Source organism: Vombatus ursinus, unplaced genomic scaffold (assembly GCF_900497805.2).
Source record: "Vombatus ursinus unplaced genomic scaffold, bare-nosed wombat genome assembly UNPS02015255.1, whole genome shotgun sequence".
Taxonomy (NCBI): Eukaryota; Metazoa; Chordata; class Mammalia; order Diprotodontia; family Vombatidae; genus Vombatus; species Vombatus ursinus.
Genome location: NW_020955033.1, coordinates 13,422,961 through 13,442,592, shown reverse-complemented (window position 1 = coordinate 13,442,592; position 19,632 = coordinate 13,422,961). Strand labels below are relative to the sequence as shown.

General features: G+C 35.0%; 1 protein-coding gene across 4 annotated transcripts in view; it reads right to left on the bottom strand.

Moving 5' to 3' along the window:
• The window catches only part of LOC114031804 (trafficking protein particle complex subunit 8), a 135,806-nt gene that overhangs the window by 49,020 nt on the left and 67,154 nt on the right, over positions 1 to 19,632 (bottom strand). For all 4 annotated transcript variants that reach the window (XM_027846943.1, XM_027846944.1, XM_027846946.1 and 1 more), the window contains 7 exons: positions 13,235 to 13,459; positions 12,017 to 12,125; positions 11,553 to 11,747; positions 11,148 to 11,278; positions 8,311 to 8,385; positions 7,560 to 7,686; positions 5,631 to 5,788 (listed from right to left, as the gene is read on the bottom strand). In XM_027846943.1, coding sequence (XP_027702744.1) covers positions 5,631 to 5,788; positions 7,560 to 7,686; positions 8,311 to 8,385; positions 11,148 to 11,278; positions 11,553 to 11,747; positions 12,017 to 12,125; positions 13,235 to 13,459 — 1,020 coding nt within the window. The remainder of the gene's footprint in view (positions 1 to 5,630; positions 5,789 to 7,559; positions 7,687 to 8,310; positions 8,386 to 11,147; positions 11,279 to 11,552; positions 11,748 to 12,016; positions 12,126 to 13,234; positions 13,460 to 19,632) is intronic.

Below are 19,632 nucleotides of genomic sequence, written 5' to 3'. Positions count from 1 at the left end.
TTTGATCTTCATAATGACTCCATAAAGTAGGTGCTATTCTTTTTCTAAAGGGTGCTATCCCTTTTACAATTAAGCAAAGACAGAGGTTAAGTGACTTGTCCAGGGTCATACAGCTATTAAAAGTCTGAGGCTGGATATGAACCTAGATCTCTTGGACTCCAGGCCCAGAGCTCTATCCGCTGTACATCTGGCTGCATCTACTCCAATCCAAACACATAAGGAATGCCTACTACAATACAACCAGCAAATGGTCATCCAACTTCTACCTGAATATCTCCAAAGTGGGGAACCTACTATTTCTCAAGGCATGGACAGCTCTAATTGTTAGGAAATTTTTCTTGTTATTATGCCTAAATTGGCCTCTTCACAACTTCTACCCATTGCTCCTAGTTCAGCCCTTGGTAGCCACGCAGAACAAATCAAATTCCACTTCCACATGATAGGCCTCCACAGACTTGAACAGAGGGAAGAATAAACATTTCTATAACACCTATCAGATGTGAGGCTCTGTACTAAGCACTTTTTACAAATATCATCTCATTTGATCCTCACAATAACCTTGTGATGTAGTATCATTGTATTATCATTATTCCCATTTTACAACTGAGGAAACTGAAGATAAGTGAAATTAAGTGACTTACCCAGGGTCACACAGTAAGTGTCTGAGGATGAATGTGAACTGAGGATTTCCTGACTCCAGGCCCAGTGCTGTATTCACTGTGCCACCAGCTAGCTGCCTTACAGCCATAGCTTTCATTTCCTCCAGTCTTCTCCCTCCTGCTTCTTACATCCTCTCTTCTCCAGGCTAACCACGTCCAATTCCTTCAACTGGTCCTCATGTGACATAGACTCAAGGTCCTTCAGCATGACTGCCCTCCTCTGGATATTTTTCAGTTTATCATAAACCTTCTTAAAGTGAGGCACCCAAAACTGAAAACAATACTCTAGATGAGTATTCCCTATTCCTGGAAATTATTCCTCTTAATATAGCCAAAGATTATGTTTTTTTGGGCGGCAACATTATACTACCAATAGTAAGCTCCCAAGTCACCTGAGTTCCCAGCATATTTTTCCTAACTGTTGTCTAACAATGTATGCCACATCAAGGACTGTGAAGATGAATTTTTTGGTACCCAAGTGTAAGACTTTAAATTTATCCCTACTGAATTTCAGCTTATTACATTCAGCCCAATGTTCTACCCCAGGGGTGGGGAACCTGCATCCTTGAGACCACATGTGCAATGATCAACCACAATTGCAGAGAACTGAAAAGAATGCTGCCTACCTCATGAAGGAGAGTTGATGGACCAATGCAAAATAAAAAACATATTTTTGGACATGGCCAAAGTGAGAATTTATTTTGTCACAACCTGCTTATGATCCAAGGATTCCGTATTTCTTCTTTCTTTCAATATTTCTTTTCAGTGAATAGGGAGAGGTAAGAGGGAAGGAAAATGCTTGATAATTGGGGGGAAAGAGAAAGAGAAGGCCAGAAAGAATCACAGATAAGTGAGACAACTTTAAAAGCTACATATTGAATTTATTTACATATTTAAAAGAAAAGCAAACTGTACATAATAGAGATTTGCAATTTTATGTACAAGCATCTTTCTTGTTACACTAGGTACATGGAAATGCCCATTTTATTTGGTGTTTGTTAAGTTCAATGCTTTAAAAAGTTGAATATCACAGTGCCACAGACAGATTGCCTCTTCTACTGGAGAACTGCCAGGTTAACACTGAGCCATTAGCTATTTTTTGAGCCTATCTAACCAGTTCTTACATGAATTAACTGTATTCTTGTCTAATCTATATCTCCAAAAGAGTAGTATGGCCTATTTTATTAGAAAGCTTTGCTAAAATCTAGGTAAACTACACCACAGCATTTCTCTCATCTTCTATTTTAGTAATCTTGTCAAAAAAGGGAACGAGGTTAGTCTGGCAATCTGCATTCTGGATAAAGCTGTCCTGGTTTTTTGTAATCACTACTTTCTTTTCTCAATGTCTGCCAACCTCCTTTTTCATGATCAGTTCTAAAATATGCCCAGATACTGAAGTCAAGGTCACTGGCCTATAGTGAAAAGTATTATCTTCTCTTTTTTGAAAATCAGGACAATATTTGCCCTTCTCTAATCTTGTGATGCCTCTCCCATTTTCCATGATCTTTCAAATATCACTGCAAGTGGCCCGACAATCACAGCTTCCAGATCTTTCAGTACCAAAGGATGTAATTTATCTGAGCCAAATGACCTAAATTCATCATGGGCAGCTAGGTGCTCATTTCTATTCCCTTACTCACATTTGTCATCAACTCCCTATTTATTTCTTTTGTGCTGTTGTCTGTGGTACAAGATTTGTTCTACATGGCAGAAAAAAACATGCAAAGTAACAAGTGAGCAGCTCAGCCTTCTCTCTGTTATCAGTTATCAACCTTAATCAAATTACAGAAATGTTGCTCTTTAAAGACTAACAGCTGTGTCATATTTATTCCTAAATAATTCATTCTGAAATATTCCAGGCCTTCCAATAACATGGGCATGACACATTGAATTACAGATGGAAAAGGTCTTCTGCATAACTACTTCCTTGATTTGTCTTAAACTAACCTCCTTTCTTTTTCCCTCTTTCACGTTCTCTCTTTCTCCCCCTCCCTCCTTAACTTCTTCACTTCTTCCTTTCTTTTCATCCCTCTTCCCTCTTTCCTTCCTTCCAACAGGATGTTTGCCTACCTTGCCCATCCCGGAAAGGTAGGGGTAACTCACAGCCCCATTGCTTTGGCCTTTTCCATTTCTGACCTGGGCTGGTTCCCTCCTTAGGCAACCTGGTGGCCCCCTATTCTGGGGTGGGGATGAGGAGGGGTCCTCACTAATGTCACACTTAGTGTGGATATCTAATGGGCATTTCTTTCCTGGAGTAGTCCAATACAGCTAGAAACTCCCAAGCTCAAGAGATCTCTCAGCCTCCCTGGGAGCTGGGATCATTGGCATGTGCCCCCAAGCCCAGCTTCCTTTCTGTTTTTAAGAACCAAATCTCATATATTTTAAGATATGGTGAATGAGACCTTTTTACCCTATTCCACTGTTTTTTTATGTATGTGGTCCAGTCTGGTGATTTTATTGGTGTTAAGAACTTCCTATGTGGATGTTCTTACCACAGATATAAATGTTCTGTACCTTAGAGTCTTCTATAAAGTTGAATCACCAAAAGGTTACATAACTTGCCTAGATACTCAGGTCTTTCTGATGCTGTGCCAGCCTTCTCTTCCCTATGCTTCACTGCTCCTCATCATGTTTATGATAAATTGTACCTGTACTCCATCTGAAATATAATCTTTACAACCTAAAGAATACTGATTTAGAGATTGCTAATACAGCAACCTCATTTTGACTATTTTTGTGTCCTTTCTCTGGACTTTCATAGCTTTATGATCTTTATAGATGGAAAGTAACTAGAAGCCTATACAGTATTTCAGATACAGACACGATATATTTTTTCTATATGAATTTTGTTGTCCTGCTTAATGGTACTCAGAATTTTGGTCTTTCTGGCCCATATGACTATTGAATCACAGTCTTTTAGAGTCCATAAAATTTCTCATGTCTTTTATCAAGGTCCTGAGACGAAGCCCTTTTCAGATAGATTCCACTGTTACATAATTATGCTTTCATGCTATTTTTTTTGAGCATATTTCCTTAACCTTGAACTATAGTTCATCTGCCTTTTTTTTTGTTTACTCACAAAACTTTATTAGATTGTCTTACAGTTTGTTCCTAGAAGCTTGGTATTTCACTACCATAATTTAATGATAACAGCAAACTTGGAGAATTCCTTGTGTAGTCACCGTCCAAAATCATTTAACAAAATGACAAATGAGGTCAATCCGGATACTAATCTCTGGAGGAGCCAATTCTATCCAGAAGTGTGTTATTATATCTTTCGTTGTTTTCAAAATAGGGACAGAAATGGGGCATTGCAAACTCCTCTCCCCATTTCCCACAGATATTAAGTTTCAGTTTTAATAATTTTTTCTCTATTTTCAATATTATCTGGATGACTAAAATTTAATAAGATGTGGGAGATTTTCTAAAAATCTATCCTCTTAATGGATATGAAACTTAAAATTAACCACACAAAAGAATGTTTTCCTATACTCTGTGTCTTGAGCCCTCTTCCAACCTTTGCAAATTTTTCAAAGTTTGTAAATGTCCCTGATAGGGAAGCTATACAGAGTATACTTAGAATTTAAAGTATCCAAATTAAAATGGAGATGAAAAGATCAACATTACATTCATCTAACAAATAAACTAAGTAACGGGTGGGAATTGGGAGGTATTAGCAGAAAATATTTTCTACTAATACAAAAATTACTTTCTTTCACTTTTACCAGTATTTCCATATTTTAAATGGCTTTCTAGTTGTTAAAGATCTTTGATTCTTTTTATGTTATAACTGACAAGAATAGATGTTTTCTCAATTACAAGTTATATAGAAAAAATGTAGGAAAAAAAATATATCCTTTGCTTACACTCAACGCAGCATTCCAGAAAGAGCATGAGCCCAGGAGTCCTAGTTTCAAGTTTTGCCTATGACAAGTGGCCCTGGACAAGTAACTTAACATTTTAATGCTCAAAGCAGCACTCCAAAGCTACAAGTTGAAGAGGTGCCAACTTGCATTAGCAGAGAGTTTCCTCATCTAGACATTCTCTTCACATGAAATTAGAAGTCTAGTCCCAATCTCTATCTTTTACATATCAGGTACATCTTACTATAGCTAACTTGCCAAAATGATAAATTACAATACAGTACATAATTTCTTAGAATTGGTATACCCTCATAAGGAACAAGAATTAGGACTAGGCCTGTGATTTCATTTACATATGTAACTTCTAAGTGAGGAAATTTTAGAATTCTATTCTATATGATACCTATCTATCAGGGATGCTTAATTTTTATGTAAGGTATTCTTCACATATTCTTCATGAATTCAAGCTTTCACAGTTAAGATAGAAACAATCCATAAATGGCATTTAAAATCAAATTTATTAAAGTTTAGAAGACAAGTTGTTCAACGTTCTTATTTCAAGCCTTACGTTATACAAAACATGGATACGATGTATCCATGATGCAGATGATGATGATGCAGCTAGCCTAGAAAGTAAACTCTGTTCTATAGATAACATAAGTAAAGCTCAATCCAGCTATAAAGGAGATTCATCACTCACTGAAAGAAACATGCAGTTTGAGTCACTTTTATAAACTAAGTTGAAAAACTGAGAAACTGTAAAAGGAATGGATGGAACTAAGGATCAAAACCAAAGAAACCTAAGCAATCAGTGGGAAGGTTCAAGACCAAAAGAAAAATAATTGTACATCACTTATCAACTTTTTTAACTGACCTGGAAAACTTCAACTCAACCTTTCCCATACTCATCTGTCTCAAAGAGATGGTAAACCTGATATGAATATCAATAGCTTACCACTACCTATATATTCAATTTCTGTTAATAATTCAAACACAACATTTTGAGTGCCAGGTATCACTAGGGTCATTCTGCATGCTTATTTTAACAAATCAACCCTTTGTAAGTAGTACTGTTTTTAATACTCATTGCTGAATAATCAATCCATACCTCCAATAATGGCATTTCTTCAGTAATAATGGGATCTAAACGGCGATCAGGACCATACTTAATAGATGTTTTCTCTTCTTTTGTGTTATTAAGTCGAGGACCTTGAATTTCTAAATCCTGTCGTCCTCTTACTGACATTATGTTAGAAGGATGTTTTCCTGGAAAAAAAAAATCAACACTGAAATCAAAGAGTATAGATTAGTTGGCATTCATTTAGCATGTCTTATTTTTAAGTCTACTATTACCAATAATAGTATGCTGCTTAATTATTTGTCTTATATCCCTTCATGGGGATTAGGAGGGAGAACGAGAGAGAACTATTCTATGAAACAGTTGAATACAGTCAATGTGTTGGTTAGTTTTGTAAACTGTATTTTCTCTTTATTTTAATCTGTTACAAGGAAAGGGGAAGGGAAATATGTACAAAACAAATATGAAACAAAGGCAAAGGACATCAAAGAAAACACATTTTAATGATTATTTATTTCACTACGGCTCTGCAATTACTTTGGATTACTGATAACTATGGAGCTACAAGGGACATCAGCAGTCATATAGTCTGATTGCCCTCATTTTACAGATGAGAAAACTGAGGCCCAGAAATTAAATTACCAGCATAAATCTATGTAAGTATCAGAGCAGGAATTTGAACTCAGATCCTTGACTCCATATAGCTTGTAACTAGAAGTCCTCTGACAATCACATATTTAAATCATACTTAAGGGGGAGAAAGTATCTTTCTAGAGCATGATGTTAATATGCAGTATATACAGTAATATAGTAATGTGTATATATTTTTTCTGCTTCAGTCAGCCTTTAAGTATATCCTTATTGTGTAGAAGGTTTCAAAAGAAGAGGTAAAGTAGTGAGTTTCAGATTCCCTGGAAGTAAAACCTTCGATCAAAAAATTATGAAATCACACTTGAAATAAACACTCAGATGATACCTCCTAAAATCAAATATAAATACATGAAACTGTGAAAAGATGGCAGCATATAATAGGACCTAGAGGAGTTCAGAATCCCCATTCACACAGCAGTAAAGCACTAAAAGTACCCTAGGAGGGACAATGGTAAAGAAAAGCAAAGAAAAATACATATAAGGTCTTCCATACAGTCCAAGATTGCACACACACACACACACACACACACACACACACACACACACACACACTCTCTTCCAAAATCCTATGGAAGATCTGAACAAAAACAAGCCAGGTTAGGTGGAAGGCAAATATCTTAGGGACCCAGAGCATTTATATATAACTTGAAGGTTTGTAAAATGCTTTATATGTTATCTCATTTGTTCCTCAGAACAACCTAGTGAGACAGGTTCTATTATCCCTATTCTACAAATGAGGAAATAGAGAGAGAGAGGTCAAGTAACTTGCCCAGGTGCTAAGGCACAGAAATTAGTGTTAGAAGAAGAATACCCACAGTGAGATGAAATTACATCACTTGAAATACTAAAGAACAATCACGTCTAGAACTATTTCCTCCTTTATACTGAATGTTTTATTTTTGTTAAAAAAAAGTAAACCATGTATAGATAGTGTTTTAAATCTCAATCAGAATCAACTGAATTTGACAACAATGGAAATGCTCAATAAGATCTAGTAGAATTTACCTGTAGTAGACCATGTAAAAGAAAAGGAGGTAAAATAAAGATAAATGAGAGTTCTAAAAAGAGATGAAATAAGCCTAAGAAGGGAAAATATAAAAAAAGAGATGATGTGTATTTAAAAAAAATAAAAATTAAGGTTGGAATATACTAAAGGGTTGGAATTTACTAAAACTCAATTTGTCTTTTTCATGTATTTGAATAAATGTCTTTATCTGAATATGAATGGAAAATATGTAGGGCATACCTAAATTCTATGAGATGAGCCATGTTTACTTGATTATTTTCATTAGGATAACGTTTTATTACCTGTATGACATCCAGGAATACAGCCAATACCATCTAGCCCCACTGAACTCTGAATAGTGCCGAGATTATAAACAACTCCCAGAATATGAAGTTCCCCTATATGATGGGGAAAGAGCTTTAGCCTTGCCTGTGGAGATATGTCAAGTTATTATTATTGTTTATTCTTATAATTTCTTAGTTAAAATTATCAAATAAATATATAATCATGCTGCAAAAAATACAAAGCTGGACAGCTTAATTTTGGGGAGAGTAGGAAGGAAAACAAACTCTAAGACCAAATAATTTTTACTATAGAAAAGCATAATTTTTAGTGGCTTAATAATAATTTTCTGCAATTTCATTCTGCAATTCATTTTTGCTTTTCATTCAAGACAAAAAGTACATCTTCTTCAACCATAATCAGATACAGACATGAAAATATATTCACACAAGAAAAAAATCCAAAATTCCCTTTACTTGGATAATTTTGAAATTATCAAACAAAAATATCACAAACTTGTTCTCTTGAGCAATTCTGGTTCTACTATAAGACAGAATTCTTTTTTTCTATCTCCAGAGTTTCAGTTTTAATATATTACTAGCTATCCAATGAGGAATTATAGTGATAAGCAAGGTATAAATAAGGAAAACATAATATAGCATAAAAATTAGCCATCCAAAATAAACTAGTTTGTTCAGATTGTTTTTGTATACAGTATTACTTCAGTAAGACACAAAATGTAAAATGTTAGAAAATGTGACAAATATTTACCACTTTTATTTCCTCACTATTAATTAAGAATTCTGATATAACTTCAGTTCCAATCATTTCATGTCCACAGGTAACCTGAAAAACAACCATAATATTTATTTTTTAATGATATTTTATTCTTCCCAATTGTATGTAAAAACAATTTTTAACATTAATTTTTAAAAAAAATTTGAGTTACAAATTCTCTCTGTTTTCTCCCCAAAATGGTAAGCAATTTGACATAGTTATACATATGTGATCATGCAGAACATATTTCCTTATTAGTCATGTTGTGAAAGAAAACAGACCTCTCCCCCCCCAAAAAAAGTGAAAAATAGTATGCTTCAATCTGCATTCTGACTCCCTAAGTTCATTCCCTGGAGGTGGATAGTGTTTTTCATCTTAAGTCCTTCAGATTTCTCTTGGATCTTTGCATTGTTGAGAATACCTATGTCACTCACAGTTGATCATCATATAATATTGCTGTTATTGTGTACAATGTTTTCCTAATTCTGCTCACTTTCCTTTGCATCACTTCATGTAAGTGTTTCCAAGCTTTTCTGAAATCATCCTGCTTGTCATTTCTTATAGCACAATAGTACTTAATCACAATTATATACCACAACTTGTTCAGCCATTCCCCAATTGATGGGCCATCTCTTCAATTTCCAATTCTTTGCCACCACAAAAACAGCTGATATAAATATGTTTGTACAAATAGGTCCTCTCCTTCTCCACTCCCCCTCCACCTTTTTTTAAATCTCTTTGGAAAACAGTGGTATTGCTGGGTCAAAGGGTATGCAGAGTTTTATAGCATTTTGGGCATAGTTCCAAACTGCTCCCCAGAACAACCACCACAATGTTTAATAGAAACATTCTAATGAAACAAAATATCACAGGTATGAAAGGCTTTTGTCAAAGTAGCTTACATTAGGACATTGACACTGTAGAACCTGACTTCTGACCCTCTCAGAATGTGGTCAGTATATGACAGAATGCTAATTTCCTTAATAACATGAGTGAAAGAACAGAGGCCACTGTAGGAAAAATGTTTAGCATGCAGTGGAAAAGTTGAAGAAATATAAGAAAACATGGAAATATATAATTATAATCTATTACTAGTGGTATTTCATGACTAAAGAAAACTCTATTATGGAATGTTTCAAGGACTTACTATATGGCTTCATTTAATCAGTCAACATTAGAGATGACTCACACATGTCTTAAACATCCAAAACCAAACTCATTAACTTTCCCCAAAAAACTTCTCCTCTTCCAAACTTCCCTATTATTATTAAGGTACTACCATCTTCCCAGTCACCCAGGTCTCCAACGTAGGTGTCAACCTTAATTCTTCACACTCAATCACCCTGTATCTAATAAGCTGCTAAAGACTATCAATTCTGCCTTTGGAACATCTCTCATATACACCCCCTACTTTTCTCTGACTCTTATACCAACATAGGGCAGACCTTCTTCACTTCATACCTACACTATTGCAATAGTCAGCTGGTTGATCTCTTCCCACTCTAGTCCACCCTCCACTCAGCTGTCAAAGTAATCTTTAAAGCACAAGTCTGTTCATGTCTCTCTCTCCTCTTAACTCTCTCCCCCACCTCAATTCAATAAACTCTAGGAGATCTCAGATCAAACATAAAATCCTTTTGGAGGATTATAAAGCACTTCATAACCCGGTCCCTTGTACCTTCCCAGTTTTATGATTTATACTTCCCCAACCACCCTGCCCCCACTCCTGCCACCATGCATTCAAAGACACAGTGATTGCTGACCTTCTTGCTGTTTCTTGACCAAGACACTCCAACTCTCACCTCAGCTTTTTCAGTGGATATCCCCTATGTCTGGAACAGTCACCCTCCTCATCATTGCTTACTAGCCTCCTAGTAGCCTTCCCTCAAATCCTAGCTAAAATCCCATCTTCTACAGGAAGCCATTACCAATCCCCCTTATTGTCAGGGATTTAAATCTTGTCTGTACATAGTGGTTTACATAGGATCTCTCCAATTAGACAGTAAGCATTCTGAGAGCAGGGACTGCCTTTTACCTTTCTTTATATTCCCAATGCTTAGTATAGTACCTGATGCTTAATAAATGCTAATTAAGAGTTTCACATAAATCAATAATCCAACTAAATTAAATTCATCTTTTAAAAACACCAATATTTTTATTTCAACTATTTTTATAGAACATTTTCAAAGTCTTTAGCAACTTATTGACCTTTTTAAGGAATTATACTAAAAATAATTCAACTTTTTCTTGAACACTGGCAGCATTGCAAAAGTGGAATACTTTTCTGATTGAAACTAATTTGTCCTACTACATTAATTTAACATATCTAGATTTGGAATGGAGAATAATTTTCCATGAAAGACTGGTTAACAGCAGGAAGAATTTAAGTAAACCATTTAGATCAGAATGATTAGTCACTGCAACAATATCTTCCTCAAAAATATATTTTAAGCATAGCTAGGTGGCACAATGGATATAGTACTGGACCTGGAGTCAGGAAGACTTATCTGTTTAAATCTGGCCTCAGACACTTACTAGCTATGTAACCCTGGGTATGTCACTTAATCCTGTTTGCCTCAGTTTCTCGTCTATAAAATAAGCAGGAGAAGGATATGGCAAACCATTTCCATATCTTTGCCAAGAAAATCGCAAATGGGATCACGAGGAGTCAGACACAACTGAAAAACAACTCAACAACAACTTATTTTAAGGACTCCCTTAAGAATAAATATGTACCATTCAATGAGAAGTCCAAAGTTTGAATATTACTAGACGATCTACTAAATTATAATTGTGGAAACGTTCACTACAAATACCTTTTAATAACTTACTAGTTCTTTTGTTTCTTCATTATCCTTTGAATTTGAACCTTTAGGTTGGAATTTCCAAAGCAAAGATAATTCCGTCAACAAAAGTGGAACCTTCAACGGGTTTCTAAAAGCCACTTCCACAGTTATTGGTTCTATTAAAGAAAAGCCAACACTGAAGAACATTTTATAAACAGTGAATAGTTTACCAGTTCAGGTCTGGTTTGGTTTAATTCTTCACCATTAAAATAAATAATTAAAAAAATAACTAATTAAAATAATAAAATAAATAATTAAAATAAAAAATAAATAATTAAAAAAATGATCTGGCCCTCAAAACTGCTAGTTTCCTAATCCCATATATGAAAAAAACCACTTGTCAACTTTAGGTTAAAAAAAAAAAAAGAATGCAAAATTCAAATATATCACCTTCTACAACTGCAAGTGGAAATCTTGAATTATCTGTATAGCTGTTCAAACAGTATTGTGTTGGATGGAAATTTGATGGAATTATTCCTTTGTTAATTACAGCTACAACTTGCTCTTCAAGTTCCCTCCACTGCTGAGAAGATTCAGAATCATATTCCTGATCAAGACTTATATGAGTAGCTGCTTGCTTTTCACCTAAAAAAAAAAAAGACCCCCAAGTGAGCATATGAACATGACTACTCAAAAGAAATGAATGTTGACTGATGCTGATGTGATTTTGTTTTTAAAAACTTTTAATCACTTTATGAAATTTTTATTTATTATGAAAATTATTATGTCTGTGCAAGAAATGTCTGTGCAAGAAAACTAGGGACAATCCAAGAAAAGCTGAGATTTGGTTCAAAGTGTTTATATTTGAGTTATATCTAAGATACAATATAGTTAAAAATAATAATTTCACTTACCTTCTGCTGGTCTTCTGTCATGGCCAAAGAAAACCCGTGTTGCCAAGCTGTTAATATACGGTAAAGGAAGCTGTGGTAAAGGGCCATCTGGAGACAACTGACTTACATTCTAGAAGAGGAAAAAATTTTAAAAGGGGAAAAGAACAACTTTTAAAAAAAATATGTTCACTCATTACTATCTTGAAAATACTAAAGAAAATAAAATACGTATTAAACAGGGATATTAAGATACTTCTACCACTCAGATCCTACACTAAGCCTCATTGTGTGAAAGTGATAACACTGGGTTCTTAATATGAACCAAATGTAATTTCTAGCAGGTCCTTACCGAGCTGGAAAGACTTTGACTGCAGGTCAAAAAAAAGGTTGTATGATCTGAAGGTTACCGTTTCTAAGTTCAATTTGGCTCATAATCAGAAAGCTGCTTACCAGATAATGAGTTTTTTGGGCAACATCACACCTTAAACTAAAATATGGAGAAGATTCAATCTGCATCAATCAAAGGAGTACCCGTATCAATGAAATCATAGACAGTTTAAATATTATTAATTAATTAAATATAATTATAATTCTAATATAAAATATAATTAAATATAATTAAACTATATAATAACTTCAGAAACTATCAACTTAGGCATGACAATAAATTATAACTTTCCTATCAATAAACCTCAGCAACATTGTTGCCCTTTCTACAAGCTTTTCTGAGTTATTCCACAACTCATCACAAGGCAGAGGGTAAGGAGAAACACTAATGGTTACATCCTTCTACTAACATGTACCCTCCCTTGCTTTTGTGCAATAGTAGTATCAAGGGAAGAAAGGAGAGAAGAAAGAAGGAAAGGTAGATAGCTCAAGAGCAAGGTAGAAGTTGTGATGGTTAGCCATGACCATCAGAAAACCCATTCAGGAAGCTTGCATTTTGCTGGCACAAGAATGTCCCAGAAATATTCAAAGATACTGAGCTACTTAAAATAGGGGCAGTCCAACCCACACTCATGTTTAGCGCAGTTCCTTTTCCATATGTGTGAAGTAAAAGGTTAAATGATTAAGAAATACCCCTGTGGAAAAAGCACACTTATTTTCCTCCTTTTACTTAAAACTCAACCTTATAAATGGTTACAGAGGGCTTTTTATTTGGATATATTATTAAAATTGGTTTCAACTTATATCGAAGTATCAACACTCTTTTAACACCTACTATAAGGAAATACTCACCTTGTAAACGTAAAGATATTCTCTGAGGAAGGCTCCTTGCTGAGCAGCAGGTTGTTTGCTCTCATTGATCAAAATGTGTTTAAAGGCAGACACTGCATTGTCGAGCTGTCGAAGTGTAAATGATTGACGACCAATAGTGAAATTAATGTGATCCTCTGCAAGAGACCAGCCTTTCCCTTTGTAAACTTGCATGGCTTGGCAATAACAACGTAAAGCATGTTTTTTCTGAAAGAAAATTTCATTAATTTTTACGAGTGTAATATCTTTTTCTAAGTTTTTCTTAAACTGAAATAGATTTAAATTTTAAAATCAATAGTGTAAAATATATAAAATCAAAGCAATGTTAGGCTAGAAAAGGATCTTAGAGATACTGACCCTATGTCACATGGTTAATGGCAGAACCAGGGCCTGAATCCAGGTCCTACAATTTTTTTTTTTTAAAGGCAGCTAGTAAGTGTCAAGTGTTTGGTCTGAGGCCACATTTGAATTCAGGTCCTCCTGACTTTAGGGCCAGTGCTCTATCCACTGCGCCACCTAGCTGCCCCATAGGTCCTACAATTTTAAATGCAATGTTCTTTCCATTATGTTACCTTTCATTACAATATTTATATATAAAGAGCAAAAAAAGTACCAGTTAACCAATGATGAGAAAAAAATTAGCATTAAGATAATCTACAATAAAGGCATTCAAATATTGTTATCCAATCTACAGATTCTTGTTCCTCGGAATATTTACTAATTAAGATTTACTACAATAATTCATAAGTTTTTCTCTCTAGCTCTCCCAAACAAAAAGATTTTCCCTAATTGCATTCAATAACAATTCTATTTTTTTAATCCAAAAAATTTATAAAATTCAACACAGGAATTACATACAAACCTTTTTAGGTAAAACAGGATAAGCCCATTTCCAATACAGTATAGTAAAAAGAAGATCAGATGTAGACACAAAGGATCTGGTTAGAATCTCAGACCTGAAACTTAATCCTTGTGTGATCTTGTAAAAGGCATGTAGCCTTTCTGGGTCTCAGTTTCTGTATCTGTAAAATGAGGGGGTTGAAGTAAATGGCCTCTAAGGTTCCTTCCAACCCTGAATCTATGATATTTTTATAAAACCTAATAAGACCTTGGAAAACTTATCTATTCTAACTCTTCTAATTTATAACCTAAACTTTTGTTGCCTTGGTGATAATTTTTATTATTTTAACAGAACTTGTTCAGATCTTCTTTAATTTTATAGGAGAAAGAAGACAGTGGGGCATAAATATGCTTACAGAAATATTTTATTAGACTTAAATAAAAGAGAGGAATACTTATTAGTGAGTGGAAAATAACACAGCTATATAAACAAAATATCATTAGAATTATGGTCACTTATTTTAAATAAATATCAAAATTAATATGGTTATAGTAATCTATCACTATGTTGCTATATGTTGCTGAAGACATAAAAACCATCTCAGTAATGAAATGCACTACCCAACATAAGTACGTTAAGGATATGAGACCATCTGATTTTATATTTTACAACTATAGTTTTAAAGCTTATTTAAAAACTATCATTGGATATACATGCTAAGAATAGAGCAATCCTCAGGAGACCTGCATCTTTAAATTAGGAGGACCTGCTTGTCCCTCTACCAAGTTATGCAGTCACAGCCTCCTCAGAGTACAGTAATCCTGAAGAGGGGCAGCCTTGAAGTCTGACAAATGAGAGCATTTCACTCCACAGGATAAGCCTATAATCTGAACAACAGCCAATTAATCTTAGCAGCTAGGTGGGACAGTTAATAGATTGCTGGCCTCTGACACATACAAGCTATGTGACTCTGAGGAAAGTCACTTAGCATCTGTTTGCTTCAGTTTCCTCAAGTGAACTATGGGTACAATAACAGTACCTATCTCATAGGGTCACATGATATATTTGGAAAATGCTTAACATGGTGTCTGGCACATAGTAGGCATTATATAAATGCTTATAATAGAGAGAATAATAACTATAGCCTTGACCTAGAAGGTTTATTGTAAGGATAAAATGACATAATGTATGCAAATTGCTTTGCAAACCATAAAGTGCTCTACAGATGTCAGTTAATGTGATCTTCTACAAGAAACCAGCCTTCCCTTTTTAAACTTGCATGGCTTGGTAATAGCAATGCAAAGCATGCTTTTTCAGAAAGAAGATTTCCTGAATTTTTTACATATTTAATATCTTTTTCTAATGCTGTTTCCTAATTGTGTCTGGAATGACCTCTGATGTGTACTGGCAAAATAAAACAGAAGGTTACTACTACTTGAATGATTAAAAATCAAGAGTCCAGTATATCAATACAATTGCAAATTTACTATGATATAAGACCAAAGCTATAATTCATTTTTTCTCTCAGAAAAAAATGAACTCTAATATTAAGTTACACTTCATATACTGCATGACTCAAATTGTTTTTGAGAAAATATATATAATATGAACGGTTGATTAATAATTAACTGCCATTTATAGTGCACTTTAGTTTATAAAACACTTTAGATATTCAACCATCATAGAGCCCTGTGAGCTAGGGAGTTAGATATTACCATCTCCATTTTACAAGTGAGGAAAAAGTTTTAGAATGGTTAAGCAACTTGCCTATAGCCACATAGATACCAAGTGTCAGAGGCAGAATTTGAACCAAGATATTCCTGATTCCAAAACTAGTACACTGTGACACAGCTTCTCACAGAATCACAGAAGGAGAGTGAGAAAGGGACCTCAGCAGACATAGTCCAAGCCATACATAAAAGTAATCCCCACTATAACATATCAAAAAGTAGTTGTATAGTCTCCAATTCCTAACCTCAGCAGAGGTGAGCCAACTTCTTTTGTCAATATAAGATCTGTCATTCAATTCAATAAACCTTCTTCACTGCATAAAGCATGTGGGTGCTAAAGAAGATACAAAGTTTTGATAAAGCATGGTCCTTGACATCCGAAGGATAGAAAGGGATGGGCTACACACACAGACAATGAAATTACACATAAATTATACATGGTGCATTAAAATGGTACAAAACTGATCAGTAAAGGCTATTTTTTTCTTTTCTTTTTTTTTTAGGCAATTGAGGTTAAGTGACTTGCCCAGAGTCACACAGTTAGTAAGTGTCACGTGTTTGGTATGAGGCCAGATTTGAAATGAGGTCCTCCTGACTTCAGGGGCGGTGCTCTATCCACTACGCTACCTAGCTGCCCCAGTAAAGGCTATTTTAGAGTTCATTTGTTCTTTATATCCACCAACCAGGATACTGATTTTGTAAAAGTTGATTTTCAAAAGAAAAAGTTAGGTTATATTAAATCTCATGCTTATGAAATGGTGTAAGAGACAGCTGCCTCATCCCCACCCCACCCCCCCCAAAAAGTACTAGTAAATTATTACTATTAATACTCGGATTACAAAGGAAATTCTTTTTAAGGTTCCATTTCTATACCTCCACAGAAGTCCTACTCCAATGCCTGACTATGGTGTGGAAGCTGAACCTCAGTACTCAAAGACAGGCTATATATGCTAGGAGGGTATATGATGGCAGGTTCTACATTATGCAGATAAGTATTCAAGTTCTGTCCTAGCAAAAGACTGTTTGTTATTCAAAGACCAGACTATCAACATATGCAAAGGCATATAGCCAATACTTAGCCATTAGGTAATGAATTCTTTGGCCACGAAGACTACTAAAACAATGAAAAATAAAATATAACCCTCAATCTTATTCAGCCCCTTTCTACTTCCCACAGTCATGATAACAAAGGGGGGCAAAGAATGCTACAAGTCACAAAGTTTATAGAAAGTTTATAAACATTAACTTAACGGTGAATATTCTAAATAAGAGAACTCAGTCCAATGACAAATAAGGTTAATTCATTACTGAGAGAACTTTATTACATTAATATTGACATCTTGCTATAAATAAAAACTAAAGACAAAGAAGTTGCAGCCATATGAAAGTATGGCTCCCAGTTTTTCTTCAGAGAGGTAAATAAAAGAAGTGGTATAAATAGTATCATTGTGAGCACAAACTCACTAAGGAACATTATTTCATGAGACATTTAGTGAACTAACATCTGTTGTAAGGGTTTAAAAGTACAGAAATTCTTACCTTCGTACTCACTGAATTCAATACCAAGACTAATAAAAGAACTATTTGAAATTATGGCTCAAGAATAAGAAGTAAAAGAGACCAAATGCTTATAGATAGCTTAAAGAAATACTTCCAAGAACTGTGGATTCTTTTCTGACCAATATTTGCTTGAACAGAGGCATAATGCCAGTTACCTCATACTGGGGTACTCCAACAAAAACCTGAAATGCATACTAGTCCAAATAATGACCAATAAATTCAATGAGAGACTTGAATAAGTGACTTTTTAAAGCCCAGCCAATAACCCACGGAAAATAAGAAAGGGAGCCAATAGGAATGCCAAGGTCAATGTGGGCAAAAAAGCCTATAACCTTGCTATCATGACCAGAGATAAGCCAGAGATACTTGTAGCCTGCAGGGCTCTCTGTCCAGAGGCTACAGGAGTGGAGTCCCCCCAAAAATTCCATGGAAGGTTGCATATTCATAGCTAGACCCTTGGAAGTTTTGGGGAACAGTGATGATCTTTGTGGGCATGGCAGCAACCAGTGTGAGCATGGTTTGGATTAGGCTAGCCCAGAACTCCAAGATTACTAGCAACCTATTTTGAGATGCCATTGATGAAAGACCCTGAAGATCCAGCACTCTGAACCTCAAAGATATGGGTGGGCTTAACCCCAGGAGAAGGTCAGTACAGGAATCCAGAAACTCAGGATGAGAACAAGCAGGGCCAACTACTCTCATCCAAAAGCATAGCAGGGGGTATAGCCTGACCCTGACATAAAGTCCCAATTCAGGAGCTAAATCTGCAGAGATGAGTAAAGCATCAGTCTAGTATCAAAAATTATTACAAATCTAGAAATCCCCCAAAAAGGAGAAAAATTCTACTACAACTGCAAATACTCAAAGAATTGAAAGGAAAATAGTTTAGAAGAGAAAGTGGTAAATCTTACCGAAGTAACAGACTTCCTTGAACTTAGAATAAACCAAAGAGGAATCAATGACTTCATACAGACAATAAGAAATATTAGAAAAAAATTCAAAAGACTGAAAAAATAGAAGGAAATGTCAGATAGATACCTGATGTTAAATGGACTGGAAAACATGTCAGGTAGATATAATTAAGTCGCACTACACCCCAAGAAAATTTAAAAAATGACCATCACAGTATATTTCAGGAAGTCAAAGAAAAATTGCCTGTAAAAGCAAAGGGCTATGTGAAGCCAGAATCTACCAATCACTTCCTGAAAGGAACCCCAAAAAGGAAAATCCCAGTAATATCAGCCAAAATCCAGAGCTACCATGTGAAAGAAAAATCCTGCAATCACTCAGAAAGAAGCCATTAAAGTACCAAACGTCAGAATCACACAAGACCAAAAATTATAGGCAAAGTTATAGGCTTATGACCAAGAATAATTTACCCTACAAAGCTAAGCACAGTCCTATAGGGTGGGGTGAGGGAAGAAAGATGACCATATGAGGATTTGATGCTAATATTCTAATAGGGAATGAAGTGTTTTCAAAGGGTACTAAGAAAAACTAAGGAGCTAAGGGTAGACTGGTTCCATTCTAAGGGTTTGAAAAGGGAAAACAAAAGGAATAACAAAAGAAATGCACTAGTATAGAAAAAATGAAGGGATGGAATTTGCTATTTCTTATAACTAGGGAAAAGTATGAGAAGAATATAAAAATGGAGAGAAAGGGATTAAGGGAAGTGAACATCATTGAACCTTATTTTTTTTAATTAAATTTTATTTTATTTTTAAACAAAAATTATCCTTCTCTTTCTTCCTCTTTCTTTTCCCTGTCCCCAATGAGAAAAGAAAAAAGAAAAGGAGAGAAAAGACAAAATTCTTTAAGAAACATGCATAGATAGTTCAAGCAAAACAATTTTCACACCAGCTAGGTCTAAAAATTACACTCAATCTGTATTCTCTGTCTATCACATCTTGTCAGGAATCTGGCAGTTATGTTTCATCATGAGTCCTCAGGAATTGCAGTTGATTATTGTGGTGATCAGAGTCCACAAGTTTTCTTTTCTTTTCTTTCTATTTTAAATATTTTGGCATAAAGATGGCTGAGAAAGAGTGTGGTGGGTCTGAGTCCAAGCTAGAAACGTTGAGTTCCAGGTTAGAGACAGAGCCTGGAGCACAGGAGGAGTATGGCAACATAAAAATATCCAAGAAATTGTATGGTGGCTCTGGGTTTGGGTTAGAAATGGTAAACATTCACCCATCAGAATGATGGGATTCCAGATAGAAGCTTAAGTTTTGGGCTAGAGGATAGAGAAG